This window comes from Myiozetetes cayanensis, unplaced genomic scaffold (assembly GCF_022539395.1).
Source record: "Myiozetetes cayanensis isolate MyiCay16 unplaced genomic scaffold, myiCay2020 scf5-8, whole genome shotgun sequence".
Lineage (NCBI taxonomy): Eukaryota > Metazoa > Chordata > Aves > Passeriformes > Tyrannidae > Myiozetetes > Myiozetetes cayanensis.
In genome coordinates, this window is record NW_026087742.1 from 25,312,347 (window position 1) to 25,335,397 (window position 23,051).

At 41.6% G+C, this 23,051-nt stretch overlaps 1 protein-coding gene across 12 annotated transcripts in view; it reads left to right on the plus strand.

Moving 5' to 3' along the window:
* The window catches only part of STXBP5L (syntaxin binding protein 5L), a 181,218-nt gene extending 159,590 nt beyond the window's left edge, over nt 1-21,628 (plus strand). For 5 of the 12 annotated variants that reach the window (XM_050333882.1, XM_050333880.1, XM_050333885.1 and 2 more), the window contains 7 exons: nt 6,841-6,942; nt 10,571-10,810; nt 11,721-12,081; nt 12,937-13,102; nt 14,947-15,058; nt 15,437-15,657; nt 16,723-21,628. In XM_050333882.1, coding sequence (XP_050189839.1) covers nt 6,841-6,942; nt 10,571-10,810; nt 11,721-12,081; nt 12,937-13,102; nt 14,947-15,058; nt 15,437-15,657; nt 16,723-16,764 — 1,244 coding nt within the window. In that variant the 3' untranslated portion in view covers nt 16,765-21,628. The remainder of the gene's footprint in view (nt 1-6,840; nt 6,943-10,570; nt 10,811-11,720; nt 12,082-12,936; nt 13,103-14,946; nt 15,059-15,436; nt 15,658-16,722) is intronic. The other 7 variants (XM_050333886.1, XM_050333890.1, XM_050333887.1 and 4 more) reach the window with 2 other exon arrangements.
* Nucleotides 21,629-23,051: the final 1,423 nt, after the last annotated feature.

The window sequence follows — 23,051 nt, forward strand, 5'->3', positions numbered from 1 at the left end:
AGTTCCTTCCAGCCCAAACTTTTCCATGATTTAATGATTTATGATTCTAAATATTTACCATTCTTGTTTTCACATACTTTTGACTAAGATGCTTCTTTCTTGCAATATTTAAAAATTTATTGGCATTGTAAACAAACCCACAAATATAGGAAATCCCATTGCTGAGCTTCTAAATTATAAACTTCTTTAAGTCCTTTTTGACCATAATTTTTTGAGATTTCAGGAGTTTGTGATTGTATTTCTTTGATAAGGCTTCTTTGCACAGGGTATAAACTACACTTTTTATTATCAAGCACAACATTGTGCTTTAAAATATCAACAGTAGTAAAAAACACACATGAATGCAAATTATTCTTACCCAAGAAAATCCTTACCGAGATTCTGACCCATTCTGTGTAATGGAAATATGTTTTATCTCCAAGCTTAGTGGATTTCCTTCCAGGCTGTAGCCATTTGCACTTGCTCATGTCTTGGTCTGTTCTAGCTCTGGGCTCTGACTAGCACCCAATTTTGTCTGCAGGTGTCCTCACAGAAACACTGAAATAGGAATTAAACTTTTGTTTGGGGAAATGCATGCCCCAACTGGTTTGCCTTCTGCCCTGTGGCACAGATCCAAAATAGTCCATCTCAAGTTAAGAGCTAATATCATATATTTTTCAAATCTGTTAAAGCTCTCTTTCCATGTAGAACAGCAGGGATCCCAGCCTGATTAAGAATCTCAGTGTAGATGAATAGACCTCAAACATCTGCTCCTCTTCTGCATAGGAAAACAAAATATTTCAGTTGAATTTTTAATTGTAATTTTAGGTTAAAGAAAACACTGAATTAAAGAAAATTGTGACATTAAGGAATAAAAATAAAATTGCTGTGGGAGGGAACTTGGTGTGGTTATACTTGTATAGCTGGTGGGTATATGGATGTGTGCACAGATGCATGTCCTGGCACACCATTCTCCTTGCTTTGTGTGTTACAACCAACACTGAGAAGTCTTTCAGATTTGGTGCTTCTTGGTTATTGCTTTCTTTCAAACAAACAGTAGTTTGCATTCTCCAAATGGTTTCTCTCTGCCCTTGCCATCAAGAGCTTGTTCTGGCTGACTCTGCCAGTCTTCTCCTTGCCTGCATTAATACAGAAATCTGGGCATTCTGCATACCCATATCCACATGTAGTTATACATCTTGGACAGAAAGTAAAGACGGAGTAGAGTTTTTCCTTTGAAATGTTGGGTTTGGAAATTTATTTTCTCCCAGCAGCAGTGATAGATAACTCTCTCTTTTTTATTATTATTTTTCTTCCCTGTTATGTAGTTTTTAACTAGTCCAGCTTAATCACCTTGTACCAGAAAGGCCATTTAGGTCTTGTGCTACAGACTTGCCTCTGAACAAGGAATCCTAACAAGGTTTGGGTGTGCATTGTAATTTTCTAGGAACGATAAGAACAGTCTTTGAATTTACTTTAGCTTTTCTTTAAAATAATTCAGTTTCAGCATGTACCTCAGCTTTTGGATTAACTTTTGGTTATATGTAGTTAAAATTTGATACAGAGCACTTGAATTGAAATGTGACTGTGAGCTGGCAAAACGAACCACTCAAGCATATTTAGTTATTATCTTTAATAGCCTTAATCAAAAAATCCATGGCAAGTACAATACAATTTCCATTTTAACAGATGCAGTATACTTTTATACTTGAAGTTTTTCTTTTACTGCTGCATATATATAGAATGACTAAAACTGTTTGATGGATAAGTTGTTTTTTCACTTGTATGATTTTGTTTTGGGAAATGCATAGTATTTGGTATATATATACATATATATATTATTATACAAAAGTATTTGTGAGAATCAACATTTAAAAAAAGCCCTATAGGTAACCCGATAGAGGCTTTCAGATTTTTTTTTCCCTGGTGAGTTTTGCTTTAGGTTTTGGTGCCAAGTTTTTTGAGGCTTTTCATTTGTTTTTATATTTAGTAAATTTTACAATAATTTTCTGTGTATGTACGTCAGGCTGTTACTTTGGTCTCTGTAACAAGTTTTCCAAAGCCTTTGGATTGATCTGTGCCTATATCAGTACTAAAATGTGTGTGTGACACTTGCTCTTGTAAGTCCAGTGTGCTGTAGCTGGGGTCCTGAAACATGATACTGAGTGGTTATGTTAGAAAAAGGAACCTGAGGAACCAGACTCAGCTGTGCACTGCAGTTATTTCCTGTGTAACTTATATAAAGTTTGTATCAGTTTTTCCCTTGTCAGTTGTGGCTGTGCTGTTAAGCTGTCTCCAGCAGGGCTGTATGCATAGCACATTGGATTTTTTGGCACTGGATGAGTGAATGTGACCATGAGGTTTCCTTCCCATGTGGCGAGGTGGGGGTAGGAGAGGGAGGTTTCTGTTTTTATCATTGGCTTCTTTTTTTCTTGAGTCTGTTGGGTCTGAAGCCCACACGTGGACGCGAGGTAGGTAATGATGGCCGAGAAGATGACTGGGACAGTTTTCAAAGCCCTAGGCCTCCAAGGAAACAGAGAAAAAGCCTGGTTTCTTGATCTAGAAAAATATTGAAGAAAAGGCACAAAATTACTCAAATGCATGGCAGAGTACTAGAGAGAGGAAGGGAATAATCAGCTATCCATGTCTGCTGAGAAAAGAACAGGACATAAATTACTAAGGCAAAAGCTCAACTTAAGGAAGACAGTTAGGGATTCATTTTGATCACATGGGTAGTTAACTGCAGAAATGTATTCTCTGAGGAGGTTATTGCTTCCCTGGCAGGTTTTCAGAACAGCTCATGTTCTCTGCCACGTTCCCTTTGCCAATACTCTCCATATTGCGGAGTGGATGATTTCTGGTAAACTTCCTTGCCCGAGCAGCCAGCCAAACCGACACTTGCGTGATCCACTGGGTGTGTTACAGCAGTCATGGGACCATGCTCCACAAGGCCCCCTAAGTGCCACAGCTTTTCACAGCTCGGCTTTCGTAGCAGATGGAAAAGCACTTGGCTTGATTTTTTTTCGTTTATTTCTCAGGGAGGGGATTATGATGTTGGTTCTGCTTGTAAAGCATTTCAATTTTGATAGCATTTGAAGGTACTTTACATCACTGTAACTGGTAAGAATAGTATAATAGACTAGGAAATAACTTAGAAACACTATGGTAAACCACAGTCTCCACTAACTGTTCAGTTTGTCATCATATTTCTTGTCTGTGCAGAGAATCAGATAAAAATGTTGCATAGAAGACTTGTTCTATATCTAGAAAGTGTGTTTCTTACTGCAGAAAGCTTTATTTTTTTAAAAAAGCTATTAGGAAGCTGAAATTAATTTTTTTCCCTGTATTTAGCAAAATCACAATACTTCTGATTTCCTGGGCACTGCAAACTCAAAGATTTCTGAATGAGCATGCGTGTGCTTGTTTACTGCTGTAGGTAAAATAAAAACCTGCTCTTTCCTGCTTCCTCTTAGAAAGAAGATGTAGAGATATTATAAAGGTGAGCAAGGGTCAAAGCCTGTTTTTCCTGTGATATGGATGCATCAAAAATAATGGCAACTGATCATGGGAGTCATTCAGTCCACCTACTTCAATCCATTTCTTTAGGATGAAGTGTGAGAGTGTTCCTGACAGTGCACATCCCAACGAAATAGATGGGACATGCCACTTTCCCAGGAAGTCTGCTAGACAACATGCCTAGAAAGTAGGTTGTTGTGGCAAGAGAGAGCCTAGTTTCTAGATCCTACCCGTGGTGTTCGAGTTTCCTAGAACGCATTCATATTTTATATTAGCTCCACAGTAAATAAAAAATGGGACCAGAAGGTCCAGAAACCTCTGCCACTCAGCTGAGCATCATTGCCACCAGGGGCTCAGCTTCTAGGGTAGACATGAAGAATGCTGTTCCTCTTAATACCTTGTGGCCACAGATGCAGGAGGCATGGAGGCATGGATGGATGGATGGATGGATGGAGTCAGTCCTCCTAGGGTGATTTGTGCCTACAGCCTCCCGTTTTATGCTGAGTGTTGTGGCCACTGGGCTGCAAAAAGCCAGTGGCACTGTTGTCATTTAGATTTAATCATAATCTTTATCAGACCTAACCACTGGTTTAAATGGATTTTAAGTGTAAGTCTGCCTAAATCTGGTCACAACAGGGCTTGCAATGCCCTATGTCCCTGGAAAAACAGTGGGAGGACGTTGTTGAAAAAGTTAGATGCCTTGTGAAGGAGCATATCTAGTGGCTAGAAGAGACCTGGGAAGACATGGAGAAAAGCCTTGCAAGGATGCATGTGAGCTGCTGGTGCATGAATTCCAACTCTGTTCAGCTAGATCAGTTCATGTTTGTTTCTTCCTTGGAGTACATTTTTATGAGGATGTTAGGATCAACTTGATTTCTTACAAGAATCTGCCAATTTTCCTTGTTTTTGAAACCACTAACTCATTGAAAATTTTGTTGTTCTTACAGTCACTGAATAGCTAGTCAGTTTTAATTTAAATGATGATTTGATTCCAGATTAAGCTAATTTTGCACTGTATTCTAGGCATGATTGAATTTGAGGGTGTGTTTCGGATTGCGTGGTCAACTTTAGCATTTTTTCCTTGTTAACTGTCACTCCAGATCAACATAAACTGTGTTGCTACATGCATAGCACTTCCCTTGGCATGCCTCTTCTGCCCCCAGTGCCCCTGTAGGTGTAGGCTTTGTGTATCCCTGAACTCTAACCCTAATGGCAACTTGGGGCTGAGGCAGAGGTCCCAGGACCAAGATGGCCCAGGTGAGAAAGGTGTGGAGGCAGTGATGTTACACTGCCATAACGTTATCATCCTCTACAATGTCTTTTGTCTCTGCCTTATTCTTGGGTACTTCCAGACAGGAAAGTTATTCAATAAGTTATTCTTTCCCAAACCATCAGTGTTTTGAAAGATGCTTTAGCAGAATGGACAGTTGAGGCTGGGATTTAAGTTCTAGAGAATTGTGATGTCTTTGATTAAAAAACATATGTTCAAGCTTATAATCTAAATCCAAATTGAACTCTTAGTGATCTTAATGTGAAGACAGGTTGCTTGTATAAGTCAAGGGAAGTGATTCATACAATTAAATATGGAAACTTTGTAGAGTACTTTCTGTAAAGTTCTTTCACATTTTTATATTTCTATAAAAATGCTTATTTCTACTTCCTTTTCAGTATGAAGAATAGTTCTGCCCTAACAGTTACATTCTGGTTTTAAAACATGCTGAACTAAAACCTAAGCCTGAACTTTACCATATTCTGGAAATATCAAAATAAAGATCCAAGTCTGGTGACTTGAATCTATTTTCACTTTCAGGCCTTTATTTGCCATCATTTCCATCAGTTTTGTATCCGTGTAATTCCATAAAGCCGTTCAGGTTACACCGCTGTAACTGTAGCAATTTCAGGGAAATACCTTTCAGAACTTTCTTCAGGCAGGGTTGATTGAGCATCCCAGAGCTGTGAGTTCCCTGTCAGCACAGACACAGCCACCCTGGTTGGAATGCTCTGCAAGCAGTATTTTTCACAGGCTTTTCAACATATTTTTAGGGAAACTTATTTGAGTTGATCTGTTAGGAAATCACTCACAGTAAAATTCCAGACCCTTATTGCATTGTTTGCGCTTAAGACAACTTCTGCTGCTTTCTAGTGAATTGTTTTTTGTGGAATGCAGCTTTAGAGTGGAGCTCTTAAAAGGTGTTTGAAGCTGTTTTCATAGCCAAGCAAACGTGTGAAAACCTTACAGCATTACCTCCTGCCCCTTTCTCCTCTGTGTTGCTGAAGCATTGCCACCGGTAATATGATTTGGTCTCTGTGTCTCTGTGATGTTACTGTGTGCAGATTCATGTTTGAGGTAAATTCCTTTAAGTGTGTATTGCCACTGGTATTCAGAGCTTTGCATGTTTTCCTAATTTTAAAAGTGACAGATTTCTCTTGAAATTTTAAGGTGATGATCTTAAACTGGCAAATGTTTTAAATAGTTCCATTGGCTTCCATTAAGTCTCGTATCTGGAATTAAAACTTTTAGAATTATCCAAGTGAGGACAATATAAACCATTTAACTTTGTTTCCAGAATATATCGATTTCTGTGTCTAAAAAGGTCATTTTTTGGTAAATGTTTTATAAGCAGATCAATTAGTCATTATGTTAAAATGAGGAAAGGATCTATAAATAGCATCCAAGAGACTGACAGTGAGTTGCAGAACTCCAGTAATGAATGTAAACATTTGCAATGAAAATGCTGATCTTTGTCACTGTGAGGTTGGGGGTTTTCATTCCTCATAACAAGTGATACTTCTATTTTCATGATTCCTAAATTCATGGAAAAGAATACTTCATGCTTCTGTATAAGTGCTGACTACACTGTTTTAGAAAAATCACAGTGACAATTTCCTAGAAGATTCAATAGGTGAGGATGTGTTCCCCTAATAAAGCTTTTGCTTTGCAGCTGAGAATACACAAGTCAGAACTTTCCCCTGAACACAGCATACATTTTTTTCTTTCTTTCTTTTTATTCTATGGGAAAGTAAGGAAATTCTGGCTTTATCTCTGTTAAGCAAAAGGAAGTTAAACAAGTTTAAAAAAAAAAAAATCTCTGCAATCTCTACTCTGTACAGGTGACAGTTGAAACACACGGAATAATTTACTCAGGTTATCTTTTAAATTCTCAGAAAACCCCCAGACCCTAAATTAAACCTTCTCCTAGACACCAGTGCACTGCAGCAGGACACTCTGTCAGGCAAGGAACGAGCTAGGGCAGTAACTGCTCAGGGCTGCTTTCATATAAATGTCATGATGACGGTTGGCTCAATTGTTCTTGTCCTTTTGCAATGCATGCGACTTTATGGCAGTAGGTTACATTTCCAGACGGGCAATGCTTCAGCAATTACATGGAATCAGTACATTCTCACACGATGAGCGTCACTATACTGCTCGCACTTGGATGAACAAAGGTAAGACTCAAAAGCACTGCCTTCATTTTTAACCTGGCATGCGGGTTGGAGTGTCCTGTGTATTTCTGTCGGTGAGGCGGGCAGCAAGTTAGGGGGTTTGCAGTTGCTTTTAAATCAGAAGACTTCTGTTTGTGTGCTGCTGGCTCATAGCTTGAAGTTAACAACCAGTCCAGTGTCACAAAGGATGTTGGTTCCTGACTTTCCATCTGCAACTCATTAACCTGAATTGTGTGTAGGAAGGGACTGAATGAAAACATTTTGAAGAAAGAAGGATTACTGCTAGGAGAGTAGTGGTGTTTATATTGTGTGGTCTTAACGCATGGAATGCAGCTTTTTGAAATGCTCTGACTGAAGGTAACAATGCTTTTGCTCAGAGCTGTGCATTGTCTAACATCCTGAACAGCAGCATGTCCCAAACTGTAGTCCTTCGTTAGCTCTCAGGGAACACTGGACCCCTCTGATGGTGCTCTCAGTTCCTCTGCTGCTACCTGCAGAAATAGCATGGAGACCTCTTTGGGAAAAAAGAAGAGCCAAGAAATCCAGGTCTATAAGAGGAAAAAAGGATATGGTGGTCTGAGAGGGCTGTATGGCAGCCAATAGATCCTGGGAGTTGGATATGTGCCTCTCAGAGAAACAGGAATACTGGGTTTCCTCAAAGCAAGGGTCAATCTGGAGGCAGAAGCACATTTAAGAGAAAGTGTCATGTAGCAGGATGTTCTGCAGAGGAGGAGAAGATGAAAAGAGCACTTAGTAGCCTTTCACAGGTGAATGTCCTGTCATCTCACTGAAGCAGAGGGTCCAAATAAACTTCGACCTGGTTTACAGGGAGTACCTGGAAGTGGTCCTGGTTCAGACTTCTGCAAAAGGTGTTGTGGCTGACATTCTTGCTAAACCCATCATGCAGAGAGAGAAAAGGAAAATATAAAGAAAAAAAACAGAATATGGTCATTAGGTTAGGGATTGCTACAGACTGGCAGGTCAACTTTGAGAAGACAGAATGTCATTTTAAGACATAGCAATCATACTAGCAAAGGATATGCCATGGTTTTAAAATTTCTTGAAGGGAGTGCTTTTATGTGTCTCTAGGATAACAATGGAGTGGTTTTGAGATAAAGAATTTGGGGTAGAATCTTTTGAGAAAGGAGTCCCAGAAAGCAAGTCTTAACTAAATTTTATCCAGAAATCTAGGAACAGCTGAGATTTCTACCTTGCTTTAGAGCTAGCCAATAAAGTCACATGGCAATTGCAGCCTTTGCTGTTCAGATATGTTTAATGACAACAAATTTTGACATATGTCTTGCTGGTCTTTAGATTTTCAGTTTGAGTAGTGCATTTAATGGAAAATGGCACAGTATGTTCCCAAAAGTGTCCCAAAGATTCTATCTGTTAGTGTCAGTTTTGCAGAGATGTATTAGTTAACTGTACTGCACAGGAGTGAGGAACATTTCTTGTTAATTTAAGGAGGGAGAAAGCTTGATGACACATGCAAATGGCACATCATATATTTTAAGTTCTGTGTTTGTCGCCTACACTAACTGCATTTGTCCTTTCAACATCTTTCTTAGTTTGAGCCCCACCATATCTGAATTTTATGTGACTGTGATATTAATACACCTGTTAAAAAGAAAATTAATTACATAATAACATTTTTTTTTAAAATGAGGTAACCTTTGGGAGGATGATCTCTGCCTTGAAATTACTGTCTTCCTTTCTTTACCTGGCAGCTGTCACTGCTCAGGAAGGAGCTGGGCCAACTAGTCCACTGCAGGAGAAGTACAAGTGCTTGGGGTTATGGGAGACACTAATTTTCAAGGTATTAGAAGCTGTGTTTGTAGATGTACCAACAATCCCGGTTTTATGCAGCTACACTGAGCAGTACCAAGACAAACTAGAGAGCTACAACAGTACCTGTATGAAAGTGAAAATGGGGTGAGGGCAGGGTTTGGAAGTTCAAGCAGATGTAAGTTTCTCTTCCATGAGAGTGGGACTGAAGTGCCAACAACAGCTATCCTGTGAAGCTCCTGTTTGACAAGTTACAGATGACCTCAAAGAACCAAAGGTGGCCCAAGTGTGGAAGAGTAGCAGGAGAAGACTAGCCCTCATCATCCCTGTGCCCCAACTTTTAAGGTAGCATACACATGTAGTAATGCTTGGTGTGATTCCCATGGTTCTCTCCAGTCTTTCCCAGGCAGCTGTGGTGAAGAGGACGACTTCAGCAGTTTGCACTGAGGCAGCTGAGTAGGGGAATACAATGCTGCAATATGTTGTCTGAGGAAGAGGTTCACCAGCAAAAAGCTGCTTCTGGTGGAGAGCAGGAGCCATATATACAACACAAGGCTTAGTTCAGTTTTAAGTTGGACTATGTGAGAAAGTAATTTTCTAATTTTATTCTTCAACAATAGCAGAAAGTATTCCTCTTTCCAGACACTTCTGTTGGCTCTGAAGAGATGAGTCTCTTCTGAGCAATACAAAGGATAATTTCCTACCAGATACAGATCTACTTCATAGTGATAGGCTGAGAACCAAGCCCTTCACCTCAGGTTCGGTAGCTTACTATTGCTCTATCTCCAGGCCCTCCTAGCCAGTTATTGTTGCAGAAGAGCATGTGGGGTTTCCAGTGATCTAACCCTATTTTTGACTACAGGTTGGTAAACAGCAGCACTGGCACAAACTGTTTTGCTAGCAGCCAGCCCTACTCCCATCTTTCTGGCCCCTTTCCTCTTCAGTAACTTTTTAGCCTCAGTGTGCTTTATAGCCTCCACTGTGTTGCCACTGACAGTTCCTGCTAATGCCAGGAGCTCCCTTGCACAGCTCCGTACTTCCTGCCTGGCACTAGACAAAGCAAAGCAGAGATCCTTATCCCCTACAGCAGTCAGACCCTGTTCATTGTTACCTCTCTGAAAAGCTCAGAGAGATTCTCTGTACCTGTGTGCTTGCAGTGAGGACACTGGAGCTCTGTCTCCAGCTGGCTCTCGATGTTGCCTGTGAAAGCTTGGGCAGGAAGATGAGCCAGTCAGCGCCAGCTCACTCCGCAGTTGTTGCCAAGGGCACAGAGCAGGTTTCTCACTTCACTCCCTGGGAAACCAGAGTCGATTTTGGTTATGGGCTCAGTTTAGCAATGGGTGTCTGTTCCCCAGAGAGCAGTTATTAATAGCTTGACAATAAACAATGGCTGTGAATGCAGTGCTAGAACATCCTAGTGATGGCAACAAGAGCAGAGCAAAGGACACGTGCTGTGAAGTTGGTAATGGCATCTCCCTTCATGTCCTGCAGCAATGAGATACATGGATTAATTTTAAACGCATTGGTAACATATGGGTCTAAAATTATTTTGTGCTATTTAGAACAAGTCCTTTGAGCTAAGGCTGTTGTAAATTCTAATTAGTCTATGCTAATCTCCATAATAAGTAGCTATTCCTAATGCAGATCTAACTGATGAGGTCTGACAGCATTTTCCACACTTATTTATACACTGGCAGCAAGCTGGTATCGTGCTAGTGTCAGAATGTTTGCTCAGGTTACAAAAACTGTATTTTCTGTACTCTACAGGGAGTTTGTATTTGCTGCAGGCTTGTGCCTGTTCTTAGAATACCAATTTATGCCTGTTTGCTTGTATTTATTTATGCAGAAAATAGGGAAAACTCCTTCAGCCGCTCGCGAAGCTCCAGCGTGTCCAGTATCGACAGGGACTCAAAGGAGGCAATTACAGCTTTGTACTTCATGGAGTCCTTTGCCCGAAAGAACGACTCTGCTGTCTCCCCCTGTCTCTGGGTTGGAACGGGCCTCGGTATGGTCTTAATCCTCTCCCTTAATCTGCCTGCTAGCGACGACTTACGGCAGTCAGAGCCGGTCATGGTGTCACCAAGTGGTAAGAGTGCAGCTCTTTTGCTGTTTGTTATCTGTCTGGGTACCCTGGGGGTATAACTGCATGATTGGGCAGAAATTTCTCAATATGTGTATCAAGCAATGGTCACTCGCTACATGGAAGGCACACAGGTAAAGATGCTCATGAGGGACCTGCAGCTTCATGGACAGAGACACTTTGGTTGTGTTAGTTCTGGACATTACCTTGTGTCATGGGCAAAGTTAAATGCTTCTTGTGAGGACAGGGAAATTAGCAGAGTTCCTTCATATTGTGAAATTACAGACCTTTGTGCCGTCCCGTCTGGGATGCTGTGAACGGTTTGGCTGTCTCTCTATCAGAAAGCTGCAGAGAAGCAGAAGGGAGTTCAGGAAAGGAAACAAAAATGTTGGCAGGTTGCTGTACCAGGAGAGATCCTTGGCTTAGTGAGGGACAGATGGTGTAGCAGAGAGAACAGAGGGCTGAGAGAGGTCAGGTCTGAGGAGAGGCAGTATGTGCTTAAAAAATGGACAAAAAAAGCAGAGAATGCACAGGAACAGAGGTTTCCCACCCCCACTTTGTTTAGGAAAACAATTCTGGAAGGTCACCAGACAAAGAAGAACAGTTTTACTGCTGGGGAATAAATATCCTACTAGTATAATGTAGAGATAAACAACAGGCTATCTTTATGGTATTCAATAGCATGTATTATATCCATTATTATAGATATTAGCTACCTGATACTTTTTCAGGCTGTTTGGTCACCTTCTTGTGTAGTCAGAAAGAACTGAGCAAGCAAGACTTGTCACCTTAGCTAGATTAATGTGCTTGCTCTACTTGCAAAAGCTGAATGTCAGCTGCGCTGCACGCGTTCGCAGCACTGACAACCAGCCTAATTGTGGTGCCAGTGTCAGTGAGAGCAAATTATATTCTGCAGGCACTGTTCTGACACTGAAAGGAGCCGTGCTGACCTTCGCGTGCTTGGACTGCATGGGGACACTGACACATCCACCGTATGAAGTATGGAGGGATCCACACAGTGCTGATGACGGTGAAAAAACAAGGAAAAGGAAACTTGTCATGCACTCCCCTTCCTCCTCCCAGGATATGGGTGATCATCAATTTGCAGTCATTTGTTCAGAAAAACAAGCCAAAGTCTTCTCATTGCCTTCCCAAACATGTCTTTATGTCCACAACATCACCGAAACGTCCTTTTTATTGCGAGCAGATGTGGTCACCCTCTGTAACAGCGTCTGTCTGGCGTGCTTTTGTGCCAATGGGCACATCATGACACTGAGGTACTTATCTAACTAATCTTGTGGCAAAACTAAGCAAAGGGGCGGCACAGTGCCGCCACATTCCACTTGTGTTTGGTCCTGAGCGCCTGATGCTCTGCATTAACTCCCTGGTGGGTGCATTTAATTCCCTGCCTTGCCATGGCTTCGCCTGTTCCTTGGGCTGTCTCCATGTGGGAAGTTAAGGCAGAGGCACAGCAAAGCAAGCTCCTTTTTTTCATAGAAATCCCTTACCTGTGACTGTTGATGGCTGATGGTTTTTAACTATCGTAAAAAAAACCTCTGATAATTTTGCTTAGTTATGGGGGGTCAGGTATAGAGGAGTATAGAACTTGGCCATAGCAGGATACTGTTTATCCCATGTGAAGTAGGAAGTCCCACTCTTGCCGTTTCTGCACCCCCTTTCCCTGACCAGGCCATTTAAATTTTAGAAAGTGCTGTCCAAAACAGCAAACCATGAAAAGCTGGAGGACAGCAAAGGCAATGCTGGAGCCTTGGTCCACAGTGTGGAAGCAGGGCCCTGCCATGCCATTTCCTGTGGATGTCCATGGGTAACTGGGGACAGACTTTACCCTACAAACTGCCCAGCCACATGGCACAAGCTGCACTGTGCCACATGCACATCCCAAATCCACGACAGTAGCAGAAGCCTTAGGGTCACTGAGGCAAGGCAGCTGAAACTTCTCTATTCGAGCAAATGGAGTATGATGAGAGGACAGTATTTTTCATCTTAGAGCTGCACTTAACTGTTCTGGTTATGAAAAGCATAAACTTAAATGTTGGTTTAAAATGCAGCCACAGAGCAGGTGTACCGTGTGTAGCAACTGGTGAGTAACCTGGCACTCTGCTTCTTCTCAGCTTGCCCAGTTTTCGCCCACTGCTGGACATCAACTACTTGCCTGTAACGGACATGAGGATAGCACGGACCTTTTGCTTCACTAACGAAGGGCAGGCTTTGTATCTCAGCTCTCCCACAGAGATCCAGCGCCTGACGTACAGCCAGGAGATGTGTGACAATCTGCAGGTAGGGCTCAAACCCTTACTCTGGTGCCTTTGTGTGGGAGGGGCAGTGACCTGACTCGTCAGGGGTAAACTGGCACACATCTACTGCTGGACTTTGGCGTTTGAAATGAAGGCTGTGCTGCAGGAGCAGGACAGATGTGTTCCTCTCCACTTGCCCTGGCTGAATAATGCCAAAGCAACAGAGAGAGGTCAGCAGCTCTATTGTTCTTTGGGCTTTTTCATGCATTGTCACTTGCACTAGGTGCAATAAGTGCAATAAGTCTTTACAGTGTTAGATATGGGCTGGTTTGGGGTTTTTTTACAATGAAAATGTCATTTACTGAAGAGAAGGAATTGTGAGAGGTTACAGGGAGAAATATGAGTAATAAAAGGGAAAAAAAAAAAAGAGGGGGGAATAAGTTCTAGGTTATATAATTAGCAGTAAACTAGGATGGAAATATAAAAGAAATGGTCCTGCCAACACTCATTATGCCCTAGGGAATAACATGTGCTGAGCTGCTCAACTTGCATCACTGTCTGTTTCAAGTCTGAAAAAGCACTGTGAGGAATGAGCATTGCACACAAGCTTTTGCGCATCAGAGAAGAGATTATTTTGTAGGGAACCAATTTTAAAATAATCAAAAGTTTTGACTGATGTATCTTAAACTATGGGCCTACAGTGAGAGGCTGTTACCAGCTAGATTTAATTTTTTTTATTAGCCTTAATAGCATCATACAACAACCAAACAAAGGGAAATGAAGCCCTCGCTTCTATTTACTGCTGGACTAGGACTACTTTTATCTTTACTTTTATGCAGAAAAAGGTTTGCACAGTCATTATACATGTACAAAAAGCAGATGACCCAGTATCACATGCTACCTAGGAAAACAAAGCTAGGCTGCGTGAGAGCCTCCACTTAGGCTCCAAGGGCTGCAGTAATTTCTCTCCCCAGAGCAGGTGACTGTGCAGAGGAGCAGTAAGTGTGAGTCACAGCGCTGTCCTAGCACTCAGCCTCCCAGGAGCGAGCGCTTTGTGCAGCACAACAGCTGTATCTGCCTGCTGGGGCTTGGGTGAGCAAACATAGAGCTGAGCAACAGGGCAGCAGCTGTTCCCAGTGCACACGGCCTCACTGGTGTCAAACACCACTGGGACTGTACACTTTCTTCATCAGTTTTATTTCAGAGAGCTGGCTTTTCCTAGTACTGCTGCAAATAAATCTGAGCCTGAGATTTGTTTGGGTCGACTGCTCCAAGATGTAGCACCATGACAGTGCCTTGAGCAGATATGTTTATTTAGCATTACTGACAGCACAATAACAGTTGTGTGGAAGGTAAGGGGTTTTGTTTAAAACAAAACAAACAAACCCTATGATAATCGAACAAATAACAAAACACCAAACTCTCTGAACTGTTATCAAGTGCTGAACTCAGGTATGCTATAAAAAGAAAGCAGAGTGACTGCCCAGTTAGCCTGGGTAGTCACTAAAGCAAAACAAATAATAAACAACAAATTATTTATTCAAGTATAGTGTCACCTCTGTGGTTTCTAAGCAAAATGTGATCTTATCACTGATATTTTCATCCTGCATTACTTAAAAATTTTTGTCTCTGGTAATGAACATAGGGGTGGGCAGTGACAAGCCAAGTGCCTTTAAAAGCATGAGTGAATCTGGTTAGCCCAAGCATTTGCCTGTCAGGAAATACAAATGTTAAGTCCACCATACTATTCACACAACAGACTCTTTTTAAAAACTAGTTAATTAGATCTAGTGCATGTGGTTTGTTAATGCAGGCAAAGAAAGCACCTAGGACTGATTGGTTTGACCTCACTAGTTTTTGACATGGACTTTTTTATGGCTTTTCTAGGACATGCTTGGGGATTTGTTTACTCCTGTGGAAACACCAGAAGCCCAAAACAGAGGTTTTCTCAAAGGACTGTTTGGAGGAAGTGGACAAGCTTTTGACAGAGAGGAGCTTTGTGAGTAATTTATTGGGTTTGGGTTTTCTTTTGGCAGAAAGTCACAGGACCCCCTGCCCTTGTAATCTAGGAATGGAGTAGCACATGAGATTTAGATCATCCATAGAAAGAGAAAGTTGACATAGTGAAGGGAGGGGAGGGTCCTTGGTTACCTTCCCATAATTCCTTCACCTTGGCAGTTTCTTTTGAGCAATGGAGGGAGGGGCACACGACTGCACTGTAGATGTGCCGGTGACAGAGCAAAGTTTTGCACATGTGCCATCTGCCCATCAAATGGCATCACTGCTGCAAGGCTGCAGCGGGAGGTTGAGAAGCACTGACAGAGCCACAGCCAGGAACTCATTCCTGTCTGTCTGTCTGTCCCTTTCTCCTTTGCAGTCGGTGAGGCTACAGCAGGAAAAGCCTCTCGCAGCCTTGCCCAGCACATCCCTGGATCAGGTGGGATTGAAGGCGTGAGAGGAGCTGCGGGAGGAGTCATTGGAGACTTGACTCGTGCACGCATTGCCCTTGACGAGAGAGGACAGAAACTGGGAGAGCTGGATGAAAGGACTGCGAGCATGATGGCCAGCGCAGAGGCATTTTCCAAACATGCACACGAGGTAGGGCCCTGGCACCACACACCCAGAACTAAGAACTGCCAACCCTGCAATGGAGCTTTAGCTTCCCTTTGTGAAGGTCAAGTGCAGTTCTCTCCCCTTCCCCCAGTCATGTTGTTGGAGGTTGTACTCCCGTTAACTGACACACTGTTTTTCCTGCTCCCAAACAATGAGAATGCCAAATATAAACTTCCATTGCACGCCCCTTCCTTTCATGTTTCTGTAAATGAGCATCCATTGTTAGCCTCTGAATTTAGAACGTGGCACTTCTCATCTTGCCTTTCTCACTAATTCATTATGATTTGTTTTTTTAAGCCACTTAATGCAGCACATCTATGCAGTAGGGCAGAAAACAGGTAGGTTGGTGTGTATATAGGAACCTTTACAGATCTTACTGGGAAGAGGAGGTGAACATCATTACTAGTACAACACAGTGGTACAGTGATATAGAATAGGGCTTGCCTGGAATAGACAGCTTCTGTGCTTAGAGCTCCAAATAGAAAACCTCTTCCACCCCACGCTGTTAAGACTGGGAATCAACTAAAGTGATTGTTCTTGAAGGTAAAACAATATTAAGGAATACTTCCCAAAATGCACGTTTTTCTTTTAATGTGCATCACATCTCTATCCAAGACCTTTACATTTTTATTGGCTTTTGTATGTGTGAGGCAGGAAGAACGTACTCCAAAATGCAAGAAGTTTATATATTCAGGGTATATCTACTATGCTCCATAGATAAGTTTCTTTCTGTAGGAGTAAAAAGCAAGTTTCTCATTATTGTCATACCTTTAGTTTTTGAAGAAGAAAAGTAGTTAAAGCTCCTTGGGGAAAATCTAATAAACATCAATAGTGGGTAACATTCTTTTTAATGTAATAACTATGAAATAGAATATGAGATCTCAGTGGACTCATACGATGTCCTGATGACACTGTTAGTGAAGTACTGCATCGCTCTTCCTTATTTAATTATGAAGTTTGTGACAACTGATGGGCCTAGGTCATGTGTGGTACCTCATATGTAGGGCAGTGGTTTATTGCCATTTTTTGGTTTTTTTCCCATTTCTGTAGGTGATGCTGAAATACAAGGACAAAAAGTGGTACCAGTTTTAGACTTTCAAAGAAGCTGCTTGTGGCTTTATTAAGAACACTGTTCAGGGAAGCAACATTAATTCCCAAATCTACCAGTCACTGGCCAGAGACAGTTTTTTTCTCCTAGAAGATGTTTTCCTGTTACTATTATTGGATTCATCACAGTGGACGTCGAGGAGAAATTTTACAGACCATGAGATGGAAGCTGGAATCATGAGGGTCTTATTCCAACAGCTGGCTCATGCAGTGGCCAATTTTTTTCCAAAAGGAACTCAACCATCACTGTGGCATGTAGTTTTTCAGAAGCTGTAGGTATGAACTGTGGGGAGTGTGTCTGGTTAAAAATATTCTGTACAAACTCGAATGTTAATGCACTTAGAAAACTTTGCATGACTAATTGCCATCTTAAAAAAAAAAAAAAAAAAGAGAAAAAGAAAGCATGTTGTGACCGAAGAAAATGGGATTCATTTCTATTCTGAGAAAAAAAACCAAACTTAAATAGCAAAAATCTTTATTTTTTAAAAGTGACATTATAAAAAGCCAGTACATTTCAAGCATGTTTGCTACCGTTTTCCACATAAAAATGAGTTTAGCTGCATTTTCTTATCTGCTATTTATTTCCCTTGAAAAATCTTGCTTGAAATCAGTGCTCTTTAACTCCTAAGAAAAATAGATTCAAAATCCTATGCCCAAAATATACAGATTTTACAGGGAGCTGAACAGGCACTATCTGAAATATCATTAAAACATGAGCATAGATGGTTTATTTGCAATTCAGAGCACATGACACATCACCCTTATCTGTACTTTTTAAAATGTGCTCCAGATTTTATCTCAGTTGTCCTTGAAGGGGGCCATGGCACTTTTCATCCCCATGGAGTCTGTATCGCTTGGTTGCCTTATTTCTCAGTAGCAGGAATAGAAAACCAGTTTTGGAAACTGCTTCTTCAAGTTAAGAAAGTTAATATGGGAAACCACAGTCCTGTCAAATTCTGCTCACAGAGGCTGCTTAGCAGCTTGCAGAGCAGTGATGCTGCTCAAGTGCTCAGTTGAAATTATGTGAAGGGACCTGCACAGTAACCCCCTCAAAACTCGTGAGAGAGAGAGAATGAGAGAGAGAGAGAGAGAGGGATCCGAGCAGCAAGACTAAAGGATGGGCTGGGGAGGAGTGTGGAAAACCATTGTGAGCATACACATATAACACACATATATAAAATGACACCATGGGTGAGTGGCAATTGATTCTCTGCTCACACTGCTAAAAGTAATTTGCTTCTGCTTCAAAGTAGTTTGCTTGGTTTCTACAGTGAACTCTGGAGAAAACTCTGCAGCTGCAGCTACAGGAGAGAACAATAAACCTATTGCCTGTCCATGCAAATAGATTCCTAGTCCATAAGAATGCTCCACATTAGCCTACAAGAGCCTCACTTCCACACAGTGTAACTCTTAATTTAGAAATTTTTCCAAGATTGGCTTGGAAACAAGGCACTAAAGTCTTGTTTTCATGTGCCTGGACATAGTTTCAAAATAGAAAGTGAGGAAGAGCTGGAAAAACAGCAGTTAAAATTTTTCTATACAAGAGGAGTGACATCCTCTGTCCCTTCAAGGAACCCTGATGGACACTGATGCAGACAGGCACCATCCCCTCCTAACTAGGCCTTACCTTAACTTCACCGGTGTTTGTGTCAACATAATTTTCAGATGATTCCTCTCAAAGATGTCTGTCCCATATTCTTCCTTTACCTACAATAAAATGCAGCCCAGGAAATTGTACCATCCAGAAGTCTGGCCTCACTCTCGGCCCACTGCACAAGTTAAAGGGTTGGAAGAGATTTGAGGCATTAAGTTTCACATTCACATTGTAGCACAACCAAATGTCATGATATAGAGGACTTTTACATTTCTCTGTAGGCAAAGTCAAAAATGATGGCCCTGACAGGTCTAGCTCAACTGGGAATGAGACTCAACAAGTTCTTCTGGCACAGGAAAAAAACCACTCTATGTTGTGAGAACTGTAGAAACTTGTTGGGAAAAAAGGCAATGCCTGGGTTTCTGCTGAGAGCTAAGGAATTGAAGTTGTCCATGACTAGAGAGGATGTCTCTGTTTGTGAGTGTGTGTTTAAGGAAATGCCAAACTCACCACTCTGATGCCAAGAGGAACTGGGCTGGGGAATTCCTTCCAGTGGCTAGGTAACAGAACTGACCATTTGTGTCTGTGAGGAAGCACTGCTCTAACCAGGTGTCTAGAATGAGAAATAAATGAGAACATTACAGCAATTTGATCTTCTGTTTAAACATATATGGATTGGCCTGTGCTCTGGTCTGTAATCGAAACCACTAGTCTCCGGGCAACAAAATCATTTGGGGCAGCATTCAAACCCTCCAGCAGCCAACTTACTTTCCATGATGAACTGGTGCATCACAGTCAGCAGTGCACCAAGCAGCCCTACCGGTGGTGCTCAGGCAGCCATCGGGTCACTGCAATGACGAGGAGGGCACCAGGTCTGCCTAAGGTTTTGGCTGTACCTCACGTGGGAGGCTGATACTGCTGAGCCCCTCATTACCTTGATTTCAGCAGAAATGGCATCAGGCTGGAGCTAGAGTCCACTTGCTTGTTTGAGAATCGTGTGAAAATTTAAGAGCAACTTTTAACTGTTAATCACTGCAGCACACCCAGAGAGAAAAGTGTCTTCAACATTTACACAATGCCTGACTGACTTTGGCTGCCAACAGTCTCTAGCTTAACACCAGGGTAAAAAAACCTGCCAGTAAATTTTCATTTGCATTTTTATGCAACAGAGAAATGAGAATTTAGCAGCCCTCAAATTTACAATTTTTATTACTAAACTTTTAAGCAACCTTTCTCTAGTACTCTCCATCAGGTCACGGCTTTCCACTCTTATATATTTTACATATTTCCAGACAGTTAGTTATCAATTGCTATTTCTGTTAAGTTCACCACTTGTGACTATAATTATCAATTTTCTTGTAGTCTGTAGAGATCTAAAAAGTTGTATATGTTTGTATATAGAACATTCTATATATATAATATATATATATGTAATGTATATGTTGTATAAGTTTGTTAGTGCACACTGTTAAATGCTTTCTATCAAGATTTATCATGTATGTGGAAAAAAACCCATCACTTAAAAAGTTCAGTGAGGGAGGAAAACTTCTTGCCTGGTTGATTTATTGTGAAATGAGGGGGAGTGTGGGATTTTTGAAAGGCTTGACCTGAACACTACTAAAGGCTGTTAGTGAAAGGCATAAAGCTGCAGCATTCCAAGCAACGAGCACAGCATCTGACTTTAAGAAGGACTGTAAGACTGTGACTGGCTGTAAGAAAATCAAGGGCACTGGCTGTCACTGGATGTTGAAATCTTTCTGTGCTTTCACCTTTCCCACTAAGACAGCACCACCTCAAGCAAAATCCTAAGCTTAGATGTATCTTCAACATCGCAATCCTCAGCTACAACAGGCCAGATTGGCTGGAAATATTTGTCCAATTTAAAATGCCATTTGTTCATTTGGATACCTTGTTCTCTCACATTCTTTCCAGGAGCTCTGTCACGAACACGTCCAAAAACAGATACACAGACCTTCCAACAGCACATGCACCTTTGGGTTTGACCAGATGTTTTTAATCTTACGTCTAGAGCTGTAGATAGATAAAGAAAATGCTTTAAATTAGATTATGTAGAATCTTGCAGAGTTGGCAAGTCTTCAGTGAAGTACAAGCTATTTTATTCATTAGAAAAAAACTCCTAGAGTTTTAACTTAAATTTCAAATCTTGAATTAAAATACAGGACAATGGAAATTTTGTTTTGTATAATTATCTGGGGAGTTTTAAGTTTTTTTGAAGTTCTGTGGTTCAGCTCCATACATCAGATAGGCATTCCCTACAGTACCAAAACATAGCTTGGTACATAAATATTTGACAGAAATACTCTATTTACTACACATATTGTATACAATTATCACATAATCCCCCTCTAAAACAGTATATATTCTTTTTCCAGAATCCCTCTCACACCACAGTTGTGTGCATTTTAACAAAGATGGGCATATAAACGTTTTTTTTCAGTGGAGGACTTGACAAGTGAAGAAACCACTTGGAACTTGAGAGCTGCATTCAATCTCAGCCCTCCTTCATTCATAAACCATGTGTGTTGTAACACAGGCAAACCCCCAGTTTCTAGTTTATTATGCTACTCAAATACCCTGAGCACATCCTTTTCCATACCCTAAAGGTGAATGCAAGCACAGCATATTTCAGTCCTGAATGGTTCTCTTGCCTTGGTATGGTCTTAGTAAGAACACACTCTCTCTCATTAAGGAACAGCTTGTGGCCATTTGTAGTCAACTCTTCATCTTAGGTGTATAAGCAATAGTCACGTAAATGAGTGTTCCCATTCATGTGTTTTGTTTTGTGATTAAATCAACAAATCAAACATTGTACTTTTTTAAATGGCAACAAATATTCAGATTCAGTGTCGAGGAAATGTGGACTTAATATGTGGGGTTTGTTAACAAGTCATTACCTGTCTCTCAGAACGAAGGCTAATCTGGGGTGAACCACACACTCCTGCGCTAACCATGTCCTGTTTCCACAGGTATCCTAAATCAGTGTCACAAAACTAAGGCATCTTTAACTGAGGCTGTTTTGAATCCCCAGAATCCCCAGTAACAACCAAAAAAAAAAAAAAAAAGGGAAAGAAAATAAAGGAAAGAATTGATACTAGTTGGTGGAGATCTGTTTTTTTCAATCTCTGCTCCTGGATTCATTACATTGTTTCAAAAGTGCATGGTTTGTGTAAAGGCTTTGGATGGAGTTTACACTACTCAATCATTCAGGAATAAAGAAAAATGCAGTTGTGGTTATTTCTGCAGTGGGGATGGTCACCTTCCTTCCTCCAACAGCTCCTGCAAGGACAAAACCTGTACACCAGCTAATGATCCCATGGTTTATTGCAGGGAGCTCACATGGAGCTCGTAATTGCAGTACCAGCCCTCAGGGGTATTCCTAGCCTTGTACTTGGGCTTCCCAACCAACCAACGGCACCCTTCATATCATTTTCCCTTCAGGTTAAAAAAAGTAACCTACAGGCTGAGCTCTCAGAAGGGCAGAAGTGTGCTCATCAAAGGGCACTTCCCAACAGCATGTTTGAGTTGTTCTGCCAGGAGAGGCTCAAAATGTCAGCCAAAGGTACTGAGCTTCCAGCTCCCTCTTTTCAGCTGTGTATTTGCAGGAAAAACTTCACATCTCTCTTCTAGATGAAATGCAAGTGGCATGGGAGAAAGGCAAAAGGACCAAACCAGATCAGATTACAAGTGTCATTAGTTGTCACCTGCCTCTCACCACTTCTGGTAGGCAGGGAAAGAAGGAAAGCTGCAGCACAAAGACCGAGGCAAAACAAGCTTGTGGTCTGCACGTCAGGAAAATGACCAAGAGGAATGAGTTCCTGCTACCAAGGTTGGGCAAGTTCTGCCCCATACCAGTAGGCAGCTGAATCAAAATTTAAGCCATTTGACAAGAAAGAAAATATGAACCAAAGAGAACGGGGTTGCCCAAGGGTACAGGCTCTCTCTCCCTGTGAGGAGCTGGGTCACACAGGTTCACATGAAGACAAGGCACTCTTGATGACCATAGCTACTCGTCAGGACTCGATACCAACCCAATTTCTTTTGGCAGACAGACACTCACCTGCAAGAGCCAGGCAAGGGCAGCAGAGGGCACAAGGCAGGATTAGGATGCTGTGTTCACCAAGTGTCAGGGCTGCAAAACAGAACTCACCCCTTCTGCAGTGTTCATCTGTCCTTGTCTGGGGCTGCACCACCTAATAGGAGACTGGAGAGGACTGTGAAGAGACACACACACAAATGAGCTGAGGAACAGAGAGCAAAACACTATCAGGTGTATCCCGTCCTGACTACAAGGAGACAGAGAATAACCTGCACTCTGCTTATCAGGTCCTGAACTAACAAAAAGCCCAGTTTCCAACTAAATTCAGGCCTCAGCCCATCGGAGGTGGGTGAAGAGGGGCCCACAGGCAAAAATAGGTAAGTAATGTGAGCAGACAGGCTTCTTCTACCATCTTCAGAAAATAACATGTACCCTTTTCTGCACTGTTCTGGGCAGTGTTTCTGCTTACCTGACCTGAGCCCTCTTCTGCTTCCTCTGCTCAGTCTTGCTAAGAGTTAAAATCTAATCAGAATTAAGGAATGTAAATAGCAGCAATCAGGCAACAGCTCAGAGCCAGTCCTAATAACATGACTCAAACGCCACAGCCGACTTGCTCACAGA